The sequence below is a fragment of the Gigantopelta aegis genome, chromosome 4, assembly GCF_016097555.1.
Source record: "Gigantopelta aegis isolate Gae_Host chromosome 4, Gae_host_genome, whole genome shotgun sequence".
NCBI lineage: Eukaryota > Metazoa > Mollusca > Gastropoda > Neomphalida > Peltospiridae > Gigantopelta > Gigantopelta aegis.
The window spans coordinates 55,227,353-55,251,400 of record NC_054702.1 but is presented as its reverse complement, the minus strand read 5'-3'; the positions used below and the strand labels follow the sequence as shown (position 1 = coordinate 55,251,400).

The 24,048-nt window shown below is 36.2% G+C and overlaps 2 protein-coding genes across 2 annotated transcripts; both read left to right on the top strand.

Moving 5' to 3' along the window:
• The first annotated feature begins 598 nt into the window (after positions 1 to 598).
• Positions 599 to 7,463, top strand: LOC121372126 (cornifelin homolog A-like). Its single transcript, XM_041498390.1, has 4 exons — positions 599 to 654; positions 1,981 to 2,113; positions 3,071 to 3,210; positions 4,778 to 7,463. The coding sequence occupies exons 1-4, from the start codon at positions 616 to 618 to the stop codon at positions 4,895 to 4,897; spliced, it is 432 nt and encodes a 143-aa protein (XP_041354324.1). The 5' UTR covers positions 599 to 615; the 3' UTR covers positions 4,898 to 7,463.
• A 2,124-nt stretch (positions 7,464 to 9,587) lies between these two features.
• On the top strand, positions 9,588 to 24,039 carry LOC121372125 (cornifelin homolog B-like). Its single transcript, XM_041498389.1, has 5 exons — positions 9,588 to 9,678; positions 17,352 to 17,398; positions 18,846 to 18,960; positions 21,182 to 21,321; positions 21,979 to 24,039. The coding sequence occupies exons 2-5, from the start codon at positions 17,363 to 17,365 to the stop codon at positions 22,096 to 22,098; spliced, it is 411 nt and encodes a 136-aa protein (XP_041354323.1). The 5' UTR covers positions 9,588 to 9,678; positions 17,352 to 17,362; the 3' UTR covers positions 22,099 to 24,039.
• The last annotated feature ends 9 nt before the right edge of the window (positions 24,040 to 24,048 follow it).

Genomic DNA, 24,048 nt, shown 5'->3' with positions numbered 1-24,048 from the left:
GGTGGCGGGTATCTGTGCCCTCTCCACTTGAGGACGAATATGTGCGTTTGTTTTTCCTACTCTATATAAAAAAAACCCCCAACAAATATGGCTTGTGCCCCCTCCTAGAGACTGTCCCTCCACTAGAAATTGTGCCCCCTCCCCCACACCTCGATATCTCTTTCCTATGGGCCTGTATTGTGGTGGGTGTTGGCGATAAAGTTTGTTTTGTTTAACGATACCAATAGAGTATATTGATTACTTAATCAGCGGCTATTGGATGTGAAACATTTGGTAATTCTGACACGTAGTCATCAGAGGAAACCTGCTACATTTTCCTAATGCAGCAAGGGATATATTATATATGTACTTTCCCACAGACAGGAAAGCACATACCACAGCCTTTGACCAGTTGTGGTGCACTGGTTGGAAAGAGAGAAAAAAAATAAAATAAGGTGAATGGATACACCGATGTGATTCGATCCTGCGACGCAAGCACCTCCAAGCTAAATCCCGTTCCCTAGCCATACAACACTCCTTGTATCTCCTTATAGTATTTTATCCAAAAAAGAATCTTATAATGAATATTACTCTTTTTTTTCTCTTTTTTTGGCAGAAGGAAAAACAAAACAAACAATGGCACAAGTGCAACCAGCCCCGGAGCCAGATCAACCAGTGAGTATTTCTGCGTTAAAGGGACTATCTCAAAATAGCATAAAGATTTAAAAAAAAAAAAAAAAAAAAAAAAAAAAAAATTCTTGTGAAATATAAAGATTATACCGTATACCTATATGTCCACGAATATGATTTGTTGTTTGTGCTATTCTATCTAAAGAAAATATCGTTTGAAAAGTTCTTTGCAGCCAATCTGTCCTTTCCTATTTGCTCTGTATTTTGCTGTTTCACTTCTACTAGGAATCCACTTTTTTTCTGAAATAGCATTTGTAAATTGTTTTATATTGCTACGAAAAAGCGTCAGCGAAACATTTACCTCCATCCCTACCAAAGGAAACAATTTTGTTATTCGTGAAACGCTTAAAAATTACCTGGGTTTAAAAAAAGAAAAAAAAAAAGAAAAGAAGAAAGAACCAGCATTCGAGAAAACGCCTTTGTACTTATGACAGTAGTGTATTGATTGGCCAAATGAAGAAAGGTCATCTGGACATGCGATGTCATTGGCTTTGGTAAGATCTACTGACGGAGACGGATACTACAGTTTAAGATGGCATGTTCAGGAGGGCGAGCACTTGCATTCACTCGCTAGACTGTTTTTGTTTTTGTCATAATGTTTTGCGATAGAAGACGATGATACCAGTTACATTGTTCGCGAACGTTCGGTTTTCTGAACGCGCATTTGATTTTAAACAGATCGTTTTTGTTTTCCCATTAATTCCGATGTCCGGCCGAATTAACACACGGCCGGTTGTAATAAAACAGCTCTTAGCAAAGTTTGCTGATTGTTAAAATTCAAATTTATATGCGAAAACCCGCATATACAAAGAAGAGAGAGGGATTTACCTCAGTCGGTTGAGTGCTCGCCTGAAGTGCTTGCGTCGCAGGATCGAACCACCTGGGTGGATCCATTCATCTGATTGGGTGTTTTTTTTTTCGTTCCAACAAGTGCACCACAACTGGTCAAAGGCCGTGGTATGTGCTTTCCTGTCTGTGGGAAAGTGCATATAAAACATCACTTGCTACTAATGCAAAAATGTAGTGGGTTTCCTCTGATGACTACGAGTCAAAATTACCAAATATCTGAAATCCAATAACCGATGGTTAATAGATCAATGTGCTCTAGTTGTGTCGTTCAAACAAAACTTTAACTTTCTACAACAAAAAGTTCAGATACTAGCAACTTTAGGACATCTAAAACTACATGTCATAAAATACCAAATGTTATTCTTATAGATGAACATAGGCCTACTTTCCAGTAATAAAAATATTGGAAAATGTATTTTTTAACGTAAAATATAAATCGTATATTTTGTATTTCTTTTTCAGACACAACAACAACAGACGACGGTAATAGTAAACCAGCCCATAAACCAGCCCATGCACATGAACCCGATGCAGCCGCATCCACTTCGAGAGTGGAGTACAGGTCTATGCGGCTGTTGCGAAGACGTCGGTGACTGTACGTGTACCTTTAAATATATTTATTCTTATACAGGGCCATACCTGGGGTGGGTGGGGGTGGCGTGCTGGGAGCAGTCTCCACCTAAAAGTTAATACGAAAATGTACCTGTTTTAACTTGAAAGTGGACCTATTGTCTGGAAAGAGAAGAACCTATGTTATTATGCTATGATTTTTATTTCTTCTCCACCCTACTCCCTGCTATTTTGCAGTCTGAAAATAATAAATTCTTGTTTTGTCTTGTTTTACATATCTTCGAGTGGTGTAATGCTAGTATCAGAATACCAACTGCCAGCATAATGTTGGCCAACTTTCTGCTGTCAGGACTTTTATGACTGTTCAGTTGCTAGTCTGAGCGCTCTTACAACTCGATTCTCGTCATATAACCCATTAGTTGTTGATCTGACCGCACCCGTCGTAAGTCGGGATTTGGGGAAATTACTTAACGCAACCGTTGAGTTGGCCAACTTCGTCGTAAGTTACACTTGACAGGCTGAGCCTAGCATTAGCCTACGTATTATGCCTGTGTGTGATCTAAAAGTTAAGTTTGTTTTGTTAATCGATACCACCACAGCAGATTGATTAATTAATCATCGGCTACTGGCTGTCACACATCTGATAATTGTGACTCGTAGTCTTCAGAGGAAACCCGCTACATTTGTTTTCAATTTAACAGCAAGGAATCTTTCATATGCACTTTCCCACATACAAGACAACACATTCCACGGTCTTTGACATACCAGTCGTGTGGCATTAGTTGGGATGTGGAAAAGAGCCCAGTGAGAGAATGAGTCCACCGAGTAGGTGCGATCCTACGACCTCAGCAACCCGGGCAAGCGTTCTACCAACTGAGCTAGATCCCGCCCCTTGTGTGTGACCTAGTTTCACTTTTATATCTTTTCTCGTGTTGTTGTATTGTGAAATATGCTTGTGTGTAATTTGTTTTGTTTGTTTTAGGCTTCTTCGCGTTGTGTTGTCCTACGTATTACACCTGTATGTTGTCCGGTAAACAAGGGGACTCTTGCTGGGGACCTTGCTGTGTTCCTGCCTGGACCACAGTCTTCAGGTCGCATATCAGAGGTGTCCACTCTATAAAGGTAATTTATTTTTAATGTAATTTGTTTTGGTGTTTTAAATGTAAATAAGGGATTCGTGTACTGATGGTATTAATTTTTTAAATATAATTTTCTTCTCATTCTTCAACCTTTTTCCTTTTACATTTATTTTTTCCTTTAATTCCTTTTCTTTTCCATTAATCCTTTCTTTCTTTTGTTCATTGAAAAATTATTTATGCTTTCCAGATATTTATTTAATTATATTTTTGATTGGAATTAAGAGTAGGCCCTAATTTATTTATTTTCTTCAATTTGCGAAACGAGTATTTGAATACAGAACCGACAACTTTTTTCTTTCATGCAAACATAAACCGACCCCTCCCACCCCCACCCCCACCTCAACACACCAACCAACCATACAAAGAAATAAACAAATCCTATGTGAAATATATGAGTTAGCATAATGAGTGATACAAAAGTGTTTATTTTATTGGTTCATACCACGTCTGCAACCGGCCTCGGTGGTGTTATTGTTAAAGGGACATTCCTGAGTTGGTTTGCAATTTTTAAGATGTTATCGACTAACCGAGACTTTTTAAAGGGACATTCCCGAGTTTGCTGCATTGTAAGATGTTTCCGACTAATAAAATAGTTCTACGATTAAACTTACATATTAAATATATTTTCTTGTTTAGAATATCAGTGTCTATATATTCAATGTGTTTCTGGTCGTCTTAATATTTGTAAGAAGCCCAAACTGGATTTCGTCTTGAAATAATTTCGTACGTACGAAAAAATATATTTTAGGAAATAAAACGAAATTTAACCCAGTACATATATTAGAACGATCAGAAACATATTTATTATACAGCCACTAATATTTTATGCAGGAAAATATATTTGATATTTAATTACAATCGTTAAAAATTCTCTATTAGTCGAAAACATCTTAAACATTGCAGAACACTCAGGAATGTCCCTTTAACGATTGTAATTACATATCTTTTCTGCATAAAATATTAGTGGCTGTATATTAAACGTGTTTCTGATCGTTCTAATATTTGTATTAGGTTAAATTTCTCTTTATATCCTAAAATATTGTTTTATCGTACGTACGAAATTATTTGAAGACAAAATCCAGTTTGGACTTTTTAGAAATATTAAGACGACCAGAAACACATTGAACATACAGACACTGATATGCTAAACAAGAAAACATATTTAATATGTAAGTTTAATCGTAGAAATATTTTATTAGTCTGAAACATCTTACAAAAATGGAGCAAACTCAGGAATGTCCCTTTAAGCCATCGGACCATAAGGCTGGTAGGTACTGGCTTCGCAGCCCTTTACCGGCTCCCACCTAAAGTGAGTTTTAGCGGCTCAAAGGGTAAGTGTAAACCCATTACACCGACTTCTCTCTCACTAACCACTAACCCACCCACTGTTCTGGACAGACAGCCCACAAAGCTGATCTGAGGTGTGTGCCCAGGACAGCGTGCTTGAACCTTTATTGGATATAAGGACGAAAACAAGTATAATGAATGAATAAATGGTTAATACTTCCAAGAAATATAGTATAATGACACATTCAATTTTATTTTTTCAGGGAAGTATTTGCAACGACTGCATGGTGACCAACTGCTGTGGTCCGTGCGCCATGTGTCAGATGGGCAGGGAACTGACCAACATTTTGAAAGGAGATCCACGGGCCCTCCCACTTTCATAGACCACTTCTTTCCGGAGACAGAGTGACAAACATTGAATTTTCTAATGATCCGTCCACGGCAAAACAATGTACACATGTCACTGTTTCTTTGTTCCAAAATGGATTATTTACTCACTTACTATATTCTCCTGCTGATGAATGTAACAAAAAAACAAAACAAAAAAACAACAAAAACAACAAAAAAACACTGTGATAAAACAACGTAGGCTATAAATGTCTGAAAACTTTTTATTTTTGTGGGCACCAATTTTTTTAAAAAAAAATTATTAATTCAAACTGAGTTTTAGTAACGTTCATAACGATATACATACGTGGATTCTTAATAATAATAATGTATTGCTATTGGATGGTTCCTATAACACACGTTGGATTTTTAGAATACGATACAACAAAGCACTGTAACCAGGCAACCAAGTGATTAGTACGAAGGCTTTCAACCAGAACTGCTCATGTCAACAACAGCAACAATAATAATAATAACAACAATCGAAAAGAAAGCCATTTTTTTTCAAATTACATAGCTTTTATCACCCTTATTATATGAGTGTTCGCCCCAAAAAGCTATATGCTAAAAATACTAGAAGTGGATGCTAAAGGATGGCTTCCTATCATTTTCGCAAAAAATAGATAAAACAAGTTTTTGTTGTTGTCCATTGAAAAATATAACTGTTGGCTGTTAGTAATATGTATGTAAATTAGGCGGCATTCAGGGCTGTGATGTAGTTTAGCTTGTCAAAAGTTACTAGAGACTGTACCACTGAACGCGCCAAATTTTATTGCCATTGTGGGAATTCTGGTTGTAACTATGTAGATATAAATGTATTGGTTAGCTGTCTATTGCTGTCATAGTAACAAATATTTATAAACAATATCAGATATCGAAATATGTTTGATTTTTTAATTTGTAAGATAATTGTCAATAAGGATGAAAAACGTGTTTGGTCGTGTCGCTTTAAATCTATTTCTAATGGTTGTAACTTGAAGTAGGTCGTCATGCCACTCTACATCTATTTCTAATGGTTGTAACTTGAAGTAGGTCGTCATGCCACTCTACATTTAGTTCTAATGGTTGTAACTTGAAGTAGGTCGTCATGCCACTCTACATCTATTTCTAATGGTTGTAACTTGAAGTAGGTCGTCATGCCACTCTACATCTGGTTCTAATGGTTGTAACTTGAAGTAGGTCGTCATGCCACTCTACATTTAGTTCTAATGGTTGTAACTTGAAGTAGGTCGTCATGCCACTCTACATCTATTTCTAATGGTTGTAACTTGAAGTAGGTCGTCATGCCACTCTACATCTGGTTCTAATGGTTGTAACTTGAAGTAGGTCGTCATGCCACTCTACATCTGGTTCTAATGGTTGTAACTTGAAGTAGGTCGTCATGCCACTCTACATCTGGTTCTAATGGTTGTAACTTGAAGTAGGTCGTCATGCCACTCTACATCTGGTTCTAATGGTTGTAACTTGAAGTAGGTCGTCATGCCACTCTACATCTAGTTCTAATGGTTGTAACTTGAAGTATTTTTATAATGCCACTCTAGTTCTAATGATTGTAACTTGAAGTATTTTCATCATGCCACTCTAGTTCTAATGGTTGTAACTAGAAGTATTTTCATCATGCCACTCTAGTTCTAATGGTTGTAACTAGAAGTATTTTCATCATGCCACTCTAGTTCTAATGGTTGTAACTTGAAGTATTTTCATCATGTCACTCTAGTTCTAATGGTTGTAACTAGAAGTATTTTCATCATGCCACTCTAGTTCTAATGGTTGTAACTTGAAGTATTTTCATCATGTCACTCTAGTTCTAATGGTTGTAGCTTGAAGTATTTTCATCCTGCCACTCTAGTTCTAATGGTTGTAACTAGAAGTATTTTATAATACCACTCTAGTCCTAATGGTTGTAACTTGAAGTATTTTCATCACGCCACTCTACCCGCTTGCTGACAAAGAAAACCAAATAAATCAATAAACAACAAGGAGATAAAGACGAAATAACAGCTGGGTATGAACTTCATTTAGCCTTTGAAAGTCATAAATAAATATCAAAACTTTATTAGGTTTATACGAAGTAAAGTTTACACACAACAACTGGGTTTGATTGCAAAATACTTAGATATTATCATAAACATAACTAAAAACTTTATCATATTTCTCGGAAGTAAGGGTAACATATAATAACAGCTGGGTATGAACTTCATTTAGCCTTTGAACGTCATAATTAAATGTCAAAACTTTATTAGGTTTATACGAAGTAAAGTTTACACACAACAACTGGGTTTGATTGCAAAATACTTAGATATTATCATAAACATAACTAAAAACTTTATCATATTTCTCGGAAGTAAGGGTCACATATAATAATTGTTGAAAACTGATGGATTTGTTTTTAAAAACCACCACTTTGTCACTTTGTGGTGTTTGAAAAATGCTAAAATGGACTAAAATCAGACTAAAATGTAGTGTTTTGCGTACAAAATATGTATTAGTGAACCTATTTTTGCTCCAATGGTATAAATGTTCACGATTTATATTTCGATATTAAAAAACAACGTTATAACAATAAAACTGTGCTTGTTTCTTTTGTTTTGTTGTGTGGCATATAATTACGACAGCGGGTTGTGGCTACAGCGGAGCAGCAAAGTTCAGCATAGGTAAAGGGATTTCAAAATATCTTGTCTATATATATTGTCTTAGGGTCAGGATTATGGAAAACAATATTGGCATTATTGCAAATAGTGCAGGCTGAGAAATTCGGGGAAGAAAACCCCCCAAAAACACGTTAAAAAAGTAAAAATACAAAATTCAAAGCATATATGTAAACAGCAGATTTGATTATTAATTTTTTTAGGCATAAATGACTTATTGCTGCATAACCAGAACATCTCAGTTAACTTTATTCGTTTGTTTGTATGACCATGACATACGGAAAATGCCATCTAAAGGAACGGATATATTAAAACACAATTAAAGTTTAAACAGGATATAATTATCTTATTGAATTAAAAAAATCAAATTGTTAGACATTAAAAAATACAAAAAAATATTTAGAATCAGTATAAATTTAGTACATTCCACAATATATTAAAGAGGAAAGAAAGAAATGTTTTATTTGACGACGCGCTCAACACATTTTATTTACGGTTATATGGCGTCGGAAATATGGTTAAGGACCACACAGATATGAGAGAGGAAACCCGCTGTCGACACTTCATGGGATACACTTTTTCGATTAGCAGCAAGGGATCTTTTATATGCACCATCCCATAGACAGGATAGCACATACCACGGTCTTTGATGTACCAGTTGTGGTGCACTGGCTGATATTAAAGAGGAGGCTGATAAGTAAATTGTAATCCATACCATTGAAACTTCCAGTCCAATCATGTTACTAAATATCCTTGTGCTTTTTAGATACCATTGTGCAAAACTGTTTAGCAGCAGAATCTGATTTTGCATGCCAGTATGATCATCAGACACTTCCTTCCCCAGAGAAGCTCTACCGCTTCCAACGTATTGTCTGAGAGAATTTGGTACACCTATCTCTTTCTTTGGACATTGTAAGGTTTATCCGTGTTCATGAGATATATGATTATTTGACACTTCCCCCGTGAAGTATTACCGCTTCCAATGTATTATCTAGGAGAATATGGTACAGCTAACTATCTTTTTTTAGGGGGGGGGGGGGGGGGGAGGCATGGAAAGAAATCTGCGTTTTGTTTAATGGTACAGAATGCTTTGGGAACAAACAGCAATTAGTCCCGTATATGACATTTGTTGGTGCTCTGTATGAAAAGGAAGAATAGTATTTTTTTTTAACAGTCTTCAATGTGAAAAAGCTTGGGGGGGGGGGGGGGGGGGGGGGGGGGGAATCGGGGGCGGGATCTGCCTAGCAAAACAAAACAAAACAAAACAAAAAAAAAAAAAAAAAACCCCACAAAACAACCACTATGAAATATAATTTTCTTCCTCATTTCATGTTTATCGATGTCATTAGTAATTAATGATTTGGCGTAATGCCAGACTTGCCAATCATGACGTGTTAGATCAGCAGATCACATTTGGGTCCTTCTTTGAAAATGATACCTTAAAGTAAGACGGACACTAGACCAGAACGCATAACAGTGGCTGTTGTTAGGCATAATTCAGGCCACCCTGTCTCGTATTTAGTACAATGTCGGATATCGTGTTGTCCAGGTTGACATAATATAAACATTCATAGGCGTGAGTTTCGAAATAAAATCTCGACCTAACAAAGCTAATTAAAGTGTGATTATTTTTTTTTTCTGTGACGAGGATCTCGACAAGAACGCATATATTAATATGCACGTCGTCGTGCTTTAACGAATTGAACTATGTAGTAAAATAAATTCCTACTTAACTTGTGCTAAAACGGTTTGGTTCTATACGTAACTTGAAGTGGACACCACTGGTTACAAACCCCTCCCAGTTGCATCACAAAAATCAATATAAACATCAATTTTAAGATCTGTTTTGGTATATTTAGTTTTTGCATTAGTAGCAAGGAACTTTCATATGCACCGTCCCACAGACAGAATAGCACAAACCACGGCCTTTGATATACCCGTAGTGCACTGGCTGGAACGAGAAACAGTCCGATGGGTCGACCGATAGCGATCGATCTTAGACTGACAGTGCATCACGCGAGAACTAATTACCACTCGGTTACGTCTCGCCCCTAGCAACACACGAAATATAATACATGGGTTCGGCAAAACAATCTATCGAAACATTTTGGCTTTGATTTTACCCGCAGGTAAGTCATATTCGACTAAACACAGTTAAACAATTTTAATATGCCAGTGTAATAAAGAAGAAAAGCAAAGCATATATTAGTATAGTTTAATTTATTTAAAAAGTATTCAGTTTAAATCTCATTAGTTTTTGTGTTTATTTAAATTATTAATACCTTGTGAACATTTTAAGCCCATTTGGACAGTCTGTTTGCCAAATTGATTGTATAATGAAAATGTATGTATGTATATATGTATGTATGTGTGTATGTATGTATGTATGTATGTATGTATGTATGTATGTTACGACATCGGGTTTTTCTACAGCGGAGCAGCAAAGTTCAGCATAGGTAAAGGGATTTCAAAATATCTTGTCTATATATATTGTCTTAGGGTCAGGATTATGGAAAACAATATTGGCATTGTTGCAAATTAGAGCGGGCTGAGAAATTAGAGGAAGAAAATACAATTTAAAAAAACGTTAAAAAAGTAAAAATACAAAATTCAAAGCATATGTAAACAGCAGGTTTGATTATAATTTTTTTACGCTAAAGCTTGTGACATCTGAAAATTATTTCACTCGGGACATAAATTTGATAATAACTGGTAACTCGTTTATTATCCTATATATAATTGCCAGGGATATTCGACATTTTTGTGAACATATCATTATCATCAGTTGGTGACAGAGGGACCTTTATTCAGGGATGCCTTCGAATTTGAACTCTGAACATGTGTAAGAGTCATGAAGTCGATGAGATATCGACAAGGAAGGAAATATTTTATTTAACGACGCACTCAACACATTTTATGTACGGATAAATGTCGTCGGACATATGTTTAAGAACCACACAGATATTGGGAGAGGAAACTTGCTGTCGCCACTTCATGGGCTACTCTTTTCGATTAACAGCAAGGGATCTTTTAAATGTACCATCCCACAGACAGGATAGCACATACCACGGCCTTTGATATACCAGTCGTGGTGCACTGGATGGAACGAGAAATAAGATAGTGACAAAAACATTAATTTTTAACTCGATAAATAATAAATGTTAAAAAATCGGAATGCAGTTTATTCCATATTTAAAAAGTGGTAGTATGTATGAATGAACAAACTAATATAGAACTGAATGAATAGATGTACATCGACACCCCAGCACAAATGAAAATCGGCTATTGGGTATACGGCAAAGGTGTATGAACAAACGAATGTCTATGTAAACATTTTGTCTAAACAGTGTACTGAGCTATAACAGTTTTCTGTAATAAAGTCAGAATATTCCAATCAGATTAAAAGTAGCTTTATTGGTCTACCAGTAGATCTAATAGCATTGCGTGGACTCCCATGTCCAGGTGACATTTCATCTATAAATAACAATTTAAATATCGACCAATTACACTTCGCCTTTTATAGCGTTATTCGGGAGCATACAAATTCTAAAAATATCGGGCTAGACTATTTATGCAATAGGCGAACTTGTTGGACTATTTCAACGTTAAAAAACAGGAGGAAAAGTGCAGTATTAAACTCTGGATTGTATACTAATATAAACAGATTTATGGCTATACCTTCATGGTTTTTTTTTCGTCTTGAAACGAATTTTATATAAAATTTTATATTGAAATAAGTTTCCGACATACTTCGTAATTCACCCGAATCATTTCGTATACCCTCGGCATAATCCCGAATGTTTTCAAATTCTTTTCAAATCAGTGGCATAATTTTGCAAGTAAGGTTTTGATTGGTCGAATGAAAGGTCAACTGGACATGAACTCCAACGGGCTGCTATTAGATCCACATATAATAGTGGAGGTAATTTTTATTAGATTGAGAATATTCTATTGTAAAAGGCGAATAATGAACACATATTTACAATGTATTTGGATTATTCCATTTTAAACATTATCATTAAAAATAGTTATTTTTAATTAGATACAATATACATGAAAGAATGTTTAAAGACACCCAGTACAGAGTTCATGAAAGGACAGAGAATACTCTACATAAAATCAACTTTGAACCAAAAGATTTGCGGTCAGATTTTAGAAGCAGCGTTTAGCATCGTATTAAAATATATAATGACACTGGTATAGGAACAACACATGTATAGAATGAAAAACTAAAGATTTATATAAATATAACAGATCAATGCTTTGTATTTATTCCTGTGAGCTCTATCCTGTGCTAATAAACTAGTCTATGGGTGGCAGTCCTCTTTGTAGCGATGCAAGAAGGATGTATTGTCCAGTAAAGGATATACTCGGGAGTGGCGGTCCTCCCATAGACTAGACACTAGATAGAGATTCGATTTGCTGGATAATGAATGAATGAATGAATGAATGAATGTTTAACGACACCCCAGCATGAAAAATACATCGGCTATTGGGTGGCAAACTATGGTAATGCAAATAAATAAAGTGATGATCAACATCAGTATAAAAATTCAAGGTTTAAACAAAAACAGTGTAAAAAAAAACAGTGTAAAGAACAGTGTAAAGAACTGTGCAAAAACACAAATATCACAGAATTTTACGGATACTGAATTTTACTCAAAACTTCAATTTTGTGCTGTATTGGCCATTCTCAAAGAAAATGTTACACCCCTGCACCACGGTGAGGTTACAACACGCGCAGGGGTTGCTGGATAAATGCCAGACTCTAAGCTGGCTTGACGTAGGGGTATCTAACACAATCGGCAGAACGCATGCTTGTGATGATTTTGTTGTATGTTTGGTGCCAGTCAGTGGACCCATTCTCTGCTTGGGTTTCCCTGTACGAATCAATGGCATACGACTGGTATATCAAACACCATGGTTAGTGCTGCCTTGTCTATGGGACGTGCATATTATGAAATATCCTTTGCTGCTAAAGGAAAATATAGCGGGTTTCCATCGGGATTAAAATTATGTCAGAATTATCAAATATTTGACATTAGCCGATAATTAATAAATCAATGTGTTCCAATGGTGTCGTTAAATAAAAGAAAGTATAAGTGACCTGGCTAGCGGCTCGATGTGTAGACTTGAGTACCAGCTATCTTGGCAGGACGACAGAGGGTCTGCATTGCAGAAAGGCCAGCCACTGGTGCAACTGGCTAGCGGCTCGATGTGTAGACTTGAGTACCAGCTATCTTGGCAGGACGACAGAGGGTATGCATTGCAGAAAGGCCAGCCACTGGTGCGATTTGGCTGTCGTCTCCCTGTGCTGATCCTGGTTACGTCTTCCTCCTAGGACATCATCTCCACTTAGGTTGTGGACTATCTTCGTAAACTAAACAAATACTGTGGCGGTGGATTCAGTTTGAATCACACACACTATCTTATAAAATGAGTATATTGAACCTTCCTAAGGCCACATTGCAACTGGACTTTCTTGAAATATATAATCAAACTGAATGAATTACAAAATTTACTCTAAGAATGCATTCCTAACTTGCATTTTCCTTTTGGTTTATGGTTTGATGCCTGTACTCCTGGTTGCGTAAAATAATCTATTTACAGGCAATGTTTTAATTGTGGCCACATAATGCATAAACATGTAGGCATATACTGATTTGGCATTCATTTGAGGATGTTATAGGTGTACGGGTTCCCATATTTGTAGGGAGGGGGGCAGGCTGACTTTTGCCCAAATTAAAGAAAATGCCCGAATCTGGATAACAACATTTATTCATCTTAGCATTATTACCAAACAGCTATATAGGGTTGTAAACGAATCACTACAAATTTGTACATGGATTACAACTAATTAGGGTAAAATTATGGAAATACACGGAAAAAAAGGTCTCAGGTTTTCCCGGAATATTTGTATCATTTCTGCCCGAATTTTACGTTTAGCTCCAGCACTTGGGTAGTTACCCCCCCCCCCCCCCCCCCGCCCCCCAGCCCCCTATCTCGTATGCTTATGTAGGCTGTTGCTGCCAATGCTAGACAGGTAACAGGTTAATAGTAGTCACTTATTGATAATTATCAATCAAGAATTTGGTGAAATTAAATGTCTACCATAACATTATTCAATATTCAGTGTAGCTGATGGTTGCATCCATAGATGTTTTTCTCAATGTACTTGTATGTTAAAAAAACAAACCTTACAAAAAATACCATCAATTAATATTTTATTTAATAAATTTGATTTTTTTTTTGTTAACAGTCATTGAGATGAAGTTTCATAAATGAATGATGTAAGACATAGTTTGTGAGAACTGGTCCATGCATCAGAATGCATAGCATGTGTTGAACTGATTTTTTTTCTTTACTTTTAATTTGATTTTCGTGCATATATCCAATTAATGTTCAAGCACGCTATCATGGGCACTTAATTCAGTTATCTGGGCTGTATGTCCAGGTCAGTGGGTTAATGGTTAATTGTTTGCCACTATTAGAATACATTTAATGAGCTACAGTAAAAAGAGGTTTTGTAGGGAAGAACATAATCATTTTGTTTTATATTATTTTTTATTATTTTTGCTACAAAAATATTGCATAGTATATGTATAAATGTAGCCATAATTTTTGTCTGCAAAATTTTTGGCAAAGTAGACCACCCAATTCTATCACAAGAAGGCCTATTCAAACAAATAAAACACGAAATAAAAGTGTGTTAGGTGAAGTCAGGTTCAGCCCATTTTTGAGGGTTTTGAGACCTGTGGATCCCGGACTACTGTTAAAGGCATACTGTCACAGATTTAAGGACCTTATTTCTCTTTTAATGAATAATAAATAAAAATTACATTAATTTTTACAGACCAAATCTAACTATTGCATCACTTTAACTACATCATGATGGACTAAAATCCATGTCAACCCTCTCAGCAATGTTAGTTTTTGAATTATGGACCATTGCCATAATTCAATTATTTTTACAAAATATCATTAATAAGTGGAGTATGGTGGTTACGTAGCAAAAACCATGGCCTTTGTTGAACCAATTATGGATCACTGGTCGGTGCAAGTGGTTTACACCTACCCACTGAGCCTTGCGGAGCACTCACTCAGGGTTTGGAGTCGATATCTGGATTAAAAATATCAGGCCTCGACTGGGATCCGAACCCAGTACCTGTAGACCGATTGTGCTATCCTGACTGTGGGAAGCGCAAATAAAAAATCCCTTGCTGCTAATCGGAAAGAATAGCCCATGTAGTGGCGACAGCGGGTTTCCTCTCAAAATCTGTGTGGTCCTTAACCATATGTCTGACGCCATATGACCGTAAATAAAATGTGTTGAGTGCGTCGTTAAATAAAACATTTCTTTCTTTCATGATGATTGTGATGATGATTGTGATGATGATTGTGATGATGATTGTGGTGATGATGATTGTGATGATGATTGTGGTGATGATGATTGTGATGATGATGATGATTGTGATGATGATGATTGTGATGATGAGTGTGATGATGATGATGATGATGATGATGATGATGATGATTGTGATGATGAGTGTGATGATGATAACTGTGATGATGATTGTGGTGATGATTGTGATGATGATGATGATTGTGATGATGATTGTGATGATGATAATTGTGATGATGATTGTTTGGTGATTGTGGTGATGATTGTGATGCTGATTGTGATGAGGATTGTGGTGATGATTGTGATGATGATGATGATGATTGTGATGATGATTGTGGTAATGATTGTGATGATGATTGTGGTAATGATTGTGGTAATGATTGTGATGATGATTGTGATGATGATTGTGATGATGATTGTGATGATGATTGTGGTAATGATTGTGATGATGATTGTGGTAATGATTGGGATGATGATGATTGTGATGATGATTGTGATGATGATAATTGTGATGATGATTGTTTTGATGATTGTGGTGATGATTGTGATGATGATGATTATGATGCTGATTGTGATGCTGATTGTGATGATGCTGATTGTGATGCTGATTGTGATGATGCTGATTATGATGCTGATTGTGATGCTGATTGTGACGATGATGATTGTGATGCTGATTGTGATGCTGATTGTGATGCTGATTGTGATGATGATGATTGTGATTATGATTGTGATGCTGATTGTGATGATGATGCTTGTGATGATGATGATTATGATGCTGATTGTGATGCTGATGATTGTGGTGCTGATTGTGATGATGATAATTGTGATGATGATTGTGGTGATGATGATTGTGAGAATGATTGTGATGATGATGATTGTGATGATGATTGTGGTGATGATGATTGTGATGATGATGATTGTGATGATGATTGTGGTGATGATGATTGTGGTGGTGATGATTGTGATGATGATTGTGGTGATGATGATTTGATGATGATGATTGTGATGATGATTGTGATGATGATGATTGTGGTGATGATGATTGTTATGATGATTGTGATGATGATGATGATTGTGATGATGATGATTGTGATGATGATTGTGATGTTGATAATTGCGATGTTGATTGTTTTGATGATTGTGGTGATGATGATGATTGGGATGATGGTAATTGTGATGATGATGATGATGATGATTGTGATGATGACAATTGTGATGATGATAATTGTGATGATGATTGTTTTGATGATTGTGGTGATAACTGTGGTGATGATTGTGATGATGATGATGATTGTGATGATGATGATGATTATGATGAGTATTGTGATGATGATTGTGATGATGACAATGATTATTATTATTATGATTATTGTGATGATGATTGTGATGATGATGACAATGATTATTATTATTATTATTATTGTGATGATGATTGTTATGATGATTGTGACGACGACGATGATGATGGTGATGACAACGACGACGATGATGATAACGCTATTCTAAATTACCCAGCTTCCAAATATAGTGTGTACTCACATTTATGAAAATATATTTGTCAAATGTCTCAATTTCTTCACTGCTGTTTCACTTTATTAATTTCAACCACTGAATATTACTTGTGGAGGTACCTGCACAGGTTTCAGGAATATTAATTTCATTTTTTTTTTTTTAAACTTTGGAATCAGCCGTAACAAGACTTAGTTGTGATGAGATACACCTGTGTGGTTTGTGTTTTATAGTATATGCTCGTTCAAAGTGCTATTAATTCATGTGGTATTTCAAAGGATGACACCCAGAACTGGTTATGTCCAATATCATGTTGTTGTTGCTGTTTTTTTGTTGTTGTTTTTTTTTTTTTTTTTTTTTAAATAAAAGCAGTTTTATTTATTTATTCAAATTATACAACTTTGTATCTTCTTTTTACATGTTTGATCCCACGCCTATTCCCTCCAACCCACCCCATCCCATCCCTGAACCAAACTCGTAGGAACGATATCTAGAGTAGGGAGGGCACAAACTTTTGTGAGGGGGTCAAAGATTTTAGTGGGGGACACAAGCCACTTTTTTTAAAATCTATATTTATATAGAGTATGACAAAAATGTACCTTTAAATTATATTTAATAAAACTAATTAAAAAGAAGAAAAAAAGAAAAGAAGACGAAATAGTAGTTGTAGAAGAATAGCTAATTTGAAAATAACAAAGATAAACAGCCCAAATATAACACAACAGTAATGAATAGAACATAGAATGTGTTTAACCTTGTAGATATTGATGGCTATGGATGTGGTGGGCAAGGGCGGTATGGGGGCGGACAAGTGTTGGCGGCGAGGAGTTTCGTGGTTTAAACTTAGTTGATGATTAACAACTTGTAATGCATGTTTCATTTCTTTTACAGAACAAACAAAAATGGCGCAAGTTCAGCCAGTTCAGCCAGCTCAGCCAGTGAGTATTTTGCATTCAATACTTTATTTATACAGGGGCGAGGCGTAGCCCAGTGGTACATGCGCAGTCTATCTGGGATCGATCCCCATCGGTTGACCCATTGGGCTATTTCTCGCTCCCGCCAGTGCACCACGACTGGTATTTCAAAGGCTGTGGTATGTGCTATCATGTCTACAGGATGGTGCATATAAAAGATCCCTATCTACTAATGGAAAACATTTAGCGGGTTTCCTTTCTAAGACTATATGTCAAAATGACCAAATGTTTGACATCCAATAGTCGATGATTAAGAAATCAATGTGCTCTGGTGGTGTCGTTAAACAAAACATTATATTTATTAAAAAAAGACACACAATAGCTGATGTTCTTCGTACTGTGGTGTCATTAAGCATTTATTCGTCCGTCCATCCGTCCGTCCGTCTGTCCGTTCGTTGGTCCATCCGTCCATCGGTCCGTTCGTTGGTCCATCCGTCCGTCGGTCCGTCCGTCCGTCCGTCCGTCCGTTCGTTCGTTCATTATCGGAATTCTTTTGACAACGTCAAGCATGATCAGAGCTTTTTGGTTTAAACTAATATGTAGTGGTATTTGTTACACTTGATTAAATCTATATCCCAGGTTGTCAAGTGAGGTATCATCGTAAGTAGATGACCGCCACACTGGTTTTCATTAATCGACCTTATTCAAGGAGAAGGAAGAGGGAAGTTTATTTTGTTTAACGAAACCACTAGAACACTTTGATTTATTAATCATTGGTTATTGGAAGGAAGAAAGGAAGGAAATGTTTTATTTAACGACGCTCTCAACACATTTTATTTACGGTTATATGGCGTCAGACATATGGTTAAGGACCACACAGATATTGGAGGAAACCCGCTGTCGCCACTTCATGGGCTACTCTTTTCGATTGGCAGCAAAGGATCTTTTATATGCACCATCCTATAGACAGCATATCACATACCACGGCCTTTGATGTACCAGTCGCGGTGCACTGGCTGGAGCGAGAAATAGCCCAATGGGCCCACTGACGGGGATCGATCCCAAACCGACCGCGCATCATGCGAGCGCTTTACCACTGTGCTACGTCTTGGCCCAGGTTATTGAATGTCAAGCATTTAATAATTTTGACTTATAGTTTTAGAGCGGAAATCCGCTACATTTGTTTTCATTGGTAGCAAGGGATCTTTATATGTCCTATCTCATAGAAAGGATAGTACATACCATCATATTTGATATACCAGTTGTGGTGCACTGGCTGAAACGAGAAATAGCCCAGTGTTTAAGGGGAAGCATGTCTTAAACGCTTTTTTTTCTTTTCACAAATAGCCTAGAATGCATGACGATAGCTGGTGCAACTAATACTAGGCTCGGACTACCAACTGCCACGACAAAGTTGACCAATTCGACGAAGCACAATATGTTTACTTTTCTTTGTGGGTTTTTTCTCCAGCAACAACACACAACAGTGATAATAAACCAGCCCATGCGCATGAACCCAATGCAGCCGCATCCACTTCGAGATTGGAGCACAGGCCTGTTTGGTTGCTTCGAAGACGTCGGAGACTGTACGTGTACCTTCATTTCTTAGGTGACAAACAGAACTCGTTCTGTCTGTTCCTTGTGAAACATTAGTGTAGTAGTCTCTTATTTCGCATTTTTTTCTTTTTATTTAACTGTATTTGTATTCTACTTTATTTCTCTTTCTTTCTTTCTTTTTTTGGTGGATTGTTTGTTTGTTTGTTTGTTTTTGTTGTTTATTTTTTGAATGACAAAAAACTTGACAAAACTACATAATTTGAATAATAAACATTTTTTAATTTTAATTTTTAATTTTTTTTATTACAGATTCTTCTCAAATGTTAAACTTGTATTTGTGTTGCTGTTGTTGTTGCATGAATACTACTATTTTGGTTAAAACCAGTTCCCGTTGTTAGCCCTCGAAATATAATGTCTCCTAGTTCGTATTTAATTTAATTTCAATATATTTTCATTTCAGTATATTATCATTTTAGTATATTTTTATTTCAGTACATTTTCATTTCAATATATTTTTGGGTCCAGATGTAGCTCAGTGGTAGAGCGTAGCCAGAACGAAGAGCGTAGACAGAACGTAGAGCATAGACACAAAGTGGAGCGTAGGCAGAACGTAGAGCGTAGGCAGAACGTAGGGCATAGACAGAACGTAGAGCGTAGACAGAACGTACAGCGTAGAGCGTAGACAGAACGTAGAGCGTAGACAGAACTTTGAGCGTAGACAGAACGCAGAGCGTAGAGCGTAGACAGAACGTAGAGCGTAGACAGAACGTAGAACGTAGAGCGTAGACAGAACGTAGAGCGTAGACAGAACGTAGAGCGTAGACAGAACGCAGAGCGTAGACAGAACGCAGAGCGTAGAGCGTAGACAGAACGTAGAGCGTAGACAGAACGTAGAACGTAGAGCGTAGACAGAACGTAGAGCGTAGACAGAACGTAGAGCGTAGAGCGTAGACAGAACGTAGAGCGTACAGCGTAGACAGAACGTATAGCGTAGACAGAACGTAGAACGTAGAGCGTAGACAGAACGTAGAGCGTAGACAGAACGTAGCGCGTAGAGCGTAGACAGAACGTAGAGCGTACAGCGTAGACAGAACGTATAGCGTAGACAGAACGTAGAGCGTAGACAGAACGCAGAGCGTAGAGCGTAGACAGAACGTAGAGCGTAGACAGAACGTAGAACGTAGAGCGTAGACAGAACGTAGAGCGTAGACAGAACGTAGAGCGTAGAGCGTAGACAGAACGTAGAGCGTACAGCGTAGACAGAACGTATAGCGTAGACAGGACGTAGAGCGTAGACAGAACGTCGTTAAATAAGACATTTCTTTCTTTTAATTTAAAACGTTTGCGTTTACGTCTTTTTGGTTTCAGTGTTGAACTTGTAATAAAATGGTAGTTTAATGCAATTCATTATAGATTTGTTTTTTTACAGAATATATAGAACTTTGGTTTTTGAAAATTATCTGTGAACCGTGAATAAAATGCAAAGTTAAAGCAATACACAGAACAGTGAAGTAGTTTACGTTGTTTCTAGATACATGTAGTAGGCTATATAGGCCTATCGAAAATAAAGGCTTAAAAAAACCCCAAATAGCTGGGGTAATAAATAAATAACAAACTCGGTACCAGTTATTATCAAATTTATGTCGCTAAAGCTCGTAACAAGTGAACATTATTTCACTCGGGACATAAATTTGATAATAACTGGTAACTCGTTTATTATCTTCAATATATGTCTTCACGATTATTTAAAAAATAGAAATGTAAAACTGTTTAACAATTATTGAGCTACAAAATGTATTTTATTACTTGTTTTATTTCATGGCCGATTACGACACAGGATGACAAACACGTTTTTAGTTTTAATGCTCTGTATTATATTTAAGATTAATTATTTGTGTGATAATTTAAATATATGTCGATAAGATTTGTTAATCATACGAAATCTTACGTAGGCGATTGTTTATTATTTCTTCCGAGTACACTTCCGCAACCCCCCCCCCCCCAAAAAAAAAAAAACCCACACACACAAAAAAACAACAAAAAAACCAAACAAAAAACCCCAAACAAAACAAACAACAACAACCCCAAACCAAACAACAACAAACAAACAAAACAAAACCCCCCAAAACCCCAAACCAACAACAACAAACAAACAAACAAAACAAAAAACCACTACACTTTCCCAGTAATATATTACAAGATTATCTTTTCTGGGGTGCAGATTCTTGTAATCTGTTTTGTTTATTTCAGGCCTCTTCGCGTGGTTTTGTCCTCTGTATTACTGCTGTGTGTTGTCCAGTAAACAAGGGGACTCTTGCTGGGGACCGTGTTGTGTTCCTACATGGCCTACAGTCTTCAGGTCGCATATTAGAGGTGTTCATTCAATACAGGTATTATTATTATTGTACGTGTAATTTCTGCGACATCTTAAAGGGTCGGTCTTAAAGTGACATAATTAATTACAAAAAATATTTATTAATTATTCTTGCAAAATACTAACATTATGTTACTGCAAAATCCAGTGAATGTGACCGACATGCAAAATCTAATGAATGCATATAAGCGTACGAAACGGGGGTGGGATGGTGTGTGTGTGTGTGGGGGGGGGGGGGGGGCACTAGTGGTGGAGCAAATCCTCATATCGGGCTAAAACGATAGAGATATTCTGGCAAAATGTGCTAACCTGAGACATTTTTACCATGTATTTCCATCATTCTACGTGCTTAGTGATTAGTTTATAACGCTATATAGCTGTTTGGCATTAATATGAATAAATGTTGTTATCGTGATTCGGGCATTTTCGTTTAATTAAGGAAACCCCCCCCCCCCCCCCCCCCCCCACCACCCCACTCCTGCAAAAAACGGGATCCCGTACGCCTATGCCGACAGGATAATATTGTGGCCTAACAGTTTAAAATATATTTGTATCTAAATATTGATCATGTCAAGAATGGATGATATTGTAATGGCTTCATATGCGATGTACTATGAAACATTTGCCAACAGTGACACTGCAGCATATTACCATATTCTGTTTTGTTTTTCAGGGAAGTATTTGCAACGATTGCATGGTGACCAACTGCTGTGGTCCGTTAGCCTTGTGTCAGATGAGCCGGGAGCTGGACAACATTTTGAAAGGAAATCCTCGGGCCCTCCCACTTTCCTAGACAACTTGATTGAAAAAACATTCCTAATTATCCGTCCACTATAAACTAGTACATACATATGCCAGTTTCCTTGTCCTCAAAAAGATTATTTATTAATTCACAATGTTCTCTTCTTAAACGTAAAACAGTTGCATTGTGGTAAAAATAGATATAAATATTTTTAAATAAGTTATTTTCGTGGGCACCAATTTTTTAATTTTTTTTTAATATATATTCAAGTTGACGTATAGCGAGGTTCTTAATATTATAAATTTGTGCATTGAAAATCATAATTTTCTACCGTTAGTCCTATAACAATGACTGGCTTCAAGAATACGATATTGTGAAAACCAAATAACCCCCCTTCCAAAAAAGAAGAAGTTTGTTTTAAAAGTTAGTTTTGTTTAACATTGATTATATTGGATTGTGTATGAATTGCTAGGCCTTTCATACCCACTAACATTCTTCAGGCTATAAACAATAACATTTGAATGACTAACTATCTGTACATTTTCCAGGGATATTCAATAAGTTTCACAAAGTAGCATTAAAATCCCACAGACGGGATAGCATATATAGTGATATACCAGTCGAGTTACACTGGCTAGAACGAGAAATAGCCCAATGGGCCCACCGACGGGGATCGAACGCGAATCGGGTGAGTGCTTTACCATTGAGCTACGTCCAGCCCTTACTGGACAATCAAGTGATTATTACGAGTAGTGGCGACTAGAACTGTGTGTGTCCGAAGTCATGGCTTTTAAAAATACAATTTAAAAAAAAAAAAAGAAGCCGTCTTTTGTTTTAAATTACATATAGCTTTGTATCACCATTATTAAACCAATAAAGTATTTTCATAATTTCATCTAGATCTAGCTGTAATGTTTGTAACTATAAGTATTTTCATCATTTCATATAGATCTAGCTGTAATGGTTATAACTAAGTATTTTTATCATTTCATCTAGATATAACTGTAATGGTTGTAACTGTAAATATTTTCATTATTCCATCTAGATCTAACTGTAATGGTTGTAACTTGAAGTATTTTCATCATTTCATCCAGATCTAGTTCTAATGATAATCTGAAGTATTTTCATCATGTTACTCCAGATCTAGTTCTAATGATAATCTGAAGTATTTTCATCACGCCACACTTCAATTCTAATGGTTGTAACTTGAAGTATTTTCATCACGCTACACTTCAATTCTAATGGTTGTAACTTGAAGTATTTTCATCACGCTACACTTCAATTCTAATGGTCGTAACTTGAAGTATTTTCATCACGCCACACTTCAATTCTAATGGTTGTAACTTGAAGTATTTTCATCGTGCCACTCTGGTTCTAATGGTTGTAACTAGAAATACTTTCATCATGTTAATCAAGTTCCAATGGTTTTTAACTTGAAATGTTAACAGTTTACTAACGTATAAAACAAAAATGTCAATAAACAACGAGGATGTAAAGTCTGCAAATAATAGCCGGGTATGATTGCCCAGCAATTTGCTGTAGAACATAGTAAATACATGTCACAACTTTATTAGGTTTTTAGGAAGAAACGTTTACACATAATAACTGGTTTTAATTGCTAACTACTCAAATAATATAATTTTAAAAATGATGATAAAAGGTTTTCATATGTATTGGAAGTAACGGTCGCATATAATAAATGGGGTTACCTGCCCAACATTTAAAATTGGGACATTATAAGTCGATTTCATGTTTGTATTATCAATTTTTGTATAAACTACAACTTACATAAATTGATGTTATCTGGGGTTTTTATTATCAATGTACAAAATTGAAAGATATAAAAAAATCTTCACTTTGTGGTATTTGAAAAGTGCTAAAATTGACTGAAATTAGACAAAAAATTCCATGTTTTGTGTCAAAAATATGTAATATGCAAACTATTTTTGCTCAGTTTGTATAAAACGTTATAACAATAAAATTATGTTTGTGTATTTTGTT